Source organism: Vollenhovia emeryi, unplaced genomic scaffold, assembly GCF_000949405.1.
Source record: "Vollenhovia emeryi isolate VEMERY1.0 unplaced genomic scaffold, V.emery_V1.0 DF941436.1, whole genome shotgun sequence".
Taxonomy (NCBI): domain Eukaryota; kingdom Metazoa; phylum Arthropoda; class Insecta; order Hymenoptera; family Formicidae; genus Vollenhovia; species Vollenhovia emeryi.
The window spans coordinates 1-5,241 of record NW_011964930.1 but is presented as its reverse complement, the minus strand read 5'-3'; the positions used below and the strand labels follow the sequence as shown (position 1 = coordinate 5,241).

Sequence of the window (5,241 nt, the reverse complement as noted above, 5' to 3'; positions counted from 1 at the left end):
GGAGGCGAGGCGCGCCGCTGCCCGTCCGCCGCTTACGCGACCGCTCGCACGTCTCCCCGCGCGGGGCCGCTAGGCCGACGCATCTTACCGCGCGCTTACATTCGCCAGTAGGTTGGGCTAATACGGCGATTTTTAAAATTTCGTATCTCGATAACTATTCGTCCAAGCGCAAAATAGTACAATACTTTTCTGTTTGTCTTAGTCCCCTCTACTTTCCCATGACCGGAAGTCAATATATTGCGTAGCACCCTGTATAAATATAATGACGCACATACACAAAGGTATATTTACCTTTACTCTAACCTAGCCTAGCCTTCTCATCGAGACTTTCGCGCCTTTTGTGATAATCATACCATAGTATACCCTTACTGCTTTACGGCTGCTTTAGCTGCGCATGCGCCAAAAACCCGGCCCATCTACCATCACTGTTTTCCGGCGCCAAGTTACGTCGCTCCACCTCTCGCTCACCGTTACTAGGAGATCCGGTATGCAAAGCTATCTGACATGCCTTTTAAGCTCGGCCTACCGCTCTCTACACGCTTATTCATTCAGACGTTTCAATAAATTATTCGATAACTATTGCGAATATTGTAAAGTGGTACATGATTTTTCTTCTTAGTCTGACCTAATCTACCACCACTTTTCGTAGGGGTACTCTTGTATCAGACATCTTGTATAAAAATTGTACAACAAAAATATAGCCTTTTAATTAACACTGATGATATAGGATCGTGTCAGGAACGAAGTTGACACTGCTTTGCAAAAACATGGGGAGAAATTTACTATGAATTTACTGCAAGATTTATCATATTTAGACAGATGTATAAAGGAAGCATTGCGCTTATATCCCAGCGTATATCTAATATCACGAATTCCTGCAGAAGATGTAAAATTACGTATGTATTTAACGAATGTATATAAAATTTCATTAAATATTAGAAAGTATTTATTATAACACCCAAATGTTATAAAATGTATGAGCATAAGTATAAGCAAGCAAAATACAATTCTATTTCAATGATTCTAAAATACCTATATTTTGTAATAAGATTATCTATGTAATTTAGATATAAAGTACAAAAATTTTATATAATGCCACATACTATATTTATAGAAAATAATATTAAGCAACTAATGCGTCATAAAGTTTAAATAATAACTATATTGTATTTTTTATTATGCAGAATATTATAGACATCCAATCCTTCTGTTTTATTAGAAGCATATTCAGTTTTACGATTTTTTAAAAATTTTAATATATAATATGTTTTTTAGAATCATATATGGTACGTGCTGGGACATTCTTGCATCTTAATATTTACGGAGTCCACAGAGATCCCAATTTTTGGCCAAATCCAGACATATTCGATCCTGATAGATTTTTGCCTGAAAACATCCGAAATCGTCATCCTTATTCATATATACCGTTCAGTGCTGGACCACGTAACTGCATCGGTAAGGCATATTTTTATTTATATCCTAATATATAATATAATACTTTGTTATATAAAGAGTTTACGATACCTGCCTCAAATTATAGGCCAACGATTTGCTATGTTGGAAATGAAGGCAATGATAGCTCCTCTGGTGCACAACTTCTATTTGGAGCCCGTTGATTATTTGAAAAATCTTCGGATACAGATTGATCTGACCCTTCGGCCTGCTGACCCATTTCATGTACGATTCGTCCGTATCTGAGAAACAAATGCAAGTCTTCGAAGCTAATATTGATATGTTACTAGAGAAAAAGAAAAGTCTATTTGGTTTCAAAGTGATTGCCACTAGTGTCGTTATAGTGACACTTTGTACGCGTGTTAAATACGTTATTACGTTATTGTTGTACGGACACAATATAAAAATGTAAATAAGTTATATGTAGAATATTTAAATTCGGACCTAAATGTTGGTTGATTGTTTACGTAAATAATTGTCAAGAACTGTCTGAACTGTACGAGACGAGTCCTTTTGCACGTGTTAAGTTAAATCATAACAATCCAGGAAATGTCAGCGAGTCAATTTTCTACGAAAAAAAAGAGGAAAGTAGTTTGGAAATCGGTGTGCTGTAAAAAGTGTGAGTGTTTGTATTACAAATTTCGTCTAGGTTCGAAAATTATTTGTCACATTATTATATTGCAACACCAAATTCTTTACTCTACAATGTTTTATCGTTTTTATCACTTTCATATATACTTTATCATTCCGTTGCGGACTGTCTGTACTAATTTGTCTTTTCCTCTTTCTGGTGAGTTTCATGAACGTTATTTTTTCGTTTGCTACCAATTTTCATTTCTAATCGACTACATTTTATCAGTTTGCCGTTTTGGATTTAATTTTTATCTTCGGATTTTAACTAATTGGAGACTCGTGCTTTTTCCCGAGAGACCGGAAGACAGTTAAAATTTCACTTTTATATTGGTATTTTTTGGACTGTAAATATTAATCTATGTGACTTTTTATCACACTCTTCATTATTTACACTACATATAATAAATGTTGTTTATATGTATAATATAAGAAAATTATTATTACCCAGTAGAGGAGTATACTTAAAGTCGCCAGTGATAAATAAAATTGAAATAAAATTCTTATTAATTCACCTGGCAATATAATTAAGTGTTACAACTGGTACGACGTTTCGACCCAAGTATCAGGTCTTTATTAAGTAAGCGGAGTAGTTCATAAATGTTCGCAGAGCATAAATTATAACAGACTCACAAGTCATTGTCAACGCAGAAAATCGTCAGGAAAATAATTTTAACTTAAATGAGCACGTTCGTGCGTTATAAAGTTCCGAGTTGAACTATTGATTATTTTCTTAATATAGTCAATAGAAGAAAGGGTGGTAAAATATGGAACTCTGCTCATAATATGAAACACTTCGATATCTTGAAAGCATTTAGTTGCACTTTATAGATTATTGCTGAAACCTGTTTATTAGATTACTCTTTGGTCCATAAGAACGCTTGCGTCACTAGCTTTGTGATAACGATAGAGTAAAAGAGCTACTCCTTTTTTACTGAATTCCGTATGTTGCACAGATCTCTTAAACAATATGTACAATAAAACTTTTAATCATTTCGATAATGATTAAATTTCATGTCTCTTATCTTGTTTACTTTCATGCCTATCCTTTGACACTCCTTATCTTCTAAATAGCCGCCTCATGGTCCCACTCTCTTTTTGTTTATCACTCACACAACACTCAATAATATTTTATCGTTTTTATCACTTTCATACATATGTACTTTATCATAACGTTGCGGACTGTCTGTGTCAACTTGTCTTTTCCTCTTTCTGGTGAGTTTCATGAACGTTATCTTTTCGTTTACTACCAATTTTCATTTCTAATCTACTACATTTCATCAATTTGCCGTTTTGGATTTAATTTTTATCTTCGGATTTTAACTAATTGGAGACTCGTGCATTTTCCCGAGAGACCGGAAGACAGCTAAAATTTTACTTTTATATTGGTATTTGTTGGACTACAAATATTAAGGGGTAACACCACCCTTGAGGCCCTAAAACTATATCTAAGTTTGGGAATTTTTGGGGGGCAAATGAATAAGCCAGTACGCCGCCATTTTTAATAATTATAACTACTAAAAATATTTTTTTTATAGTAAAGTATGTGCACAATAATGTGGTTTATGTGTTTTTTAATCAAGTTATTCATTTGCCCCAAAAAAATTAGATATAGTTTTAGGGCCTCAAGGGTGGTGTTACCCCTTAATCTATGTGACTTTTTATCACACTCTTCATTATTCACTTTTAAGCAGGGTTGGGTAAGTTACTTTTGTTTTTTAACTATTGTAAGTTAAGTTTAAGGTAACAGTCTTGAAAATTTTACTTAGTTAAGATACAGTTAACCCATAATGAAATTAATTGAATTAAAAGTTAAGTTAATAATAAAAAAGTTAAAAAGTTAAAAGTTAAATTTGTTTTATTTCACGATTTTAGGGTTTTACGGTCTTATAAATAACTGAAATAGAAACCATCACACTCATTGTGGTTTTGCACAAAATCTCACAGTTTGGAATACACGAAATATGGCCCGTTTTAGCGATGCAAACATTGCAAACTTCGGAACTTTTCTGCCAGGCTACTGAGCACGTGGATGGGATAGAGCGGAGATAGTGCTCGGCACTCGTCAGTCAGTAGAAGTTAAGCCTATCACACAATGCGAGGCAACAGGCAACAGGAATAGGGAATAGAATTTTTGACGCGTTGGATTCGTCAGAAATTTTCCTTCAACCAATCCAACGCGTCAAAAATTCTATTCCCTATTCCTGTTGCCTGTTGCCTCGCATTGTGTGATAGGCTTTATTGTAGAAGAAGATAACGCCGACCGGTACCCTCCACCCTATCCCCTCCACGCGTTGCCTAACAGGTCTGTTCGCGTCGCATGCCCCAACATGTTCCTGCTTGTCCCAACGACCAATACTCTCACTTAAATTGTAAATAAAATGACGATATGTTGTTGGGGCAAACAGACCTAGAGATTCAAAGTTTGCATTACTGAGGCGAACAAATTAACGTGAGTTTGTCAGTGAGAATCAAAATCCCATATAATGACTGTATTCCAAAATTTACTGTTGAAGATCAATAGTGCACGTAACGTATATCGTACATTTTAAATGTAGGCAGTGATTTTTGGAACACAGGAACTGCCAATGTAGACAGGCGTGCGGTGTCTCGCGACCTTAGACTTATACAGATTTATAAAGCCTCGCCTACATATAAATCGTAAAGTTATAGTCGTAAGAATAATCGACTATGATTGGTTAATTCTTATGTGTCTGACTGAATTGATCAATTACAGTCGATTATTCTTACGACTGTGACTCTGCGACTCTCATTGTAGACCCCACACAAGTCTATGCTCGTGACACCTTTGGTTATGGCATGACAAACTTTAAAAAAGGTAAATTCAAAGTTAAAAGTTACCGATGAAATGTAACTAAATTAAGTTAAAAGTTAACAGTCTATAATGTAACTAAGTTAAGTTAAAATTATTTCCTCATAGAGGAAGCTTTGTTTTCGTGAAAAAATTTTTTTTCCAGTTTTCTTTGAAAACATGTTTAGAATGTTCTAAAACGTTCAAAAATCACATTCAGAAAAAATGTCTGTATGTATGTATGTATGTGTGTATGTATGTATGTCTGTATGTATCCTTATAAGGTAACTCTAAATAACTTTTTAAATATGTAAGATGGAAAAAAATGTTAAACATGAAAGTTGTAC

General features: G+C 34.5%; 1 protein-coding gene across 1 annotated transcript; it reads left to right on the top strand.

Moving 5' to 3' along the window:
• The first annotated feature begins 690 nt into the window (after nucleotides 1-690).
• Nucleotides 691-3,103, top strand: LOC105570984 (cytochrome P450 4C1-like). The gene is made up of 3 exons (XM_012028444.1): nucleotides 691-896; nucleotides 1,276-1,455; nucleotides 1,541-3,103. The coding sequence occupies exons 1-3, from the start codon at nucleotides 785-787 to the stop codon at nucleotides 1,696-1,698; spliced, it is 450 nt and encodes a 149-aa protein (XP_011883834.1). The 5' UTR covers nucleotides 691-784; the 3' UTR covers nucleotides 1,699-3,103.
• Nucleotides 3,104-5,241: the final 2,138 nt, after the last annotated feature.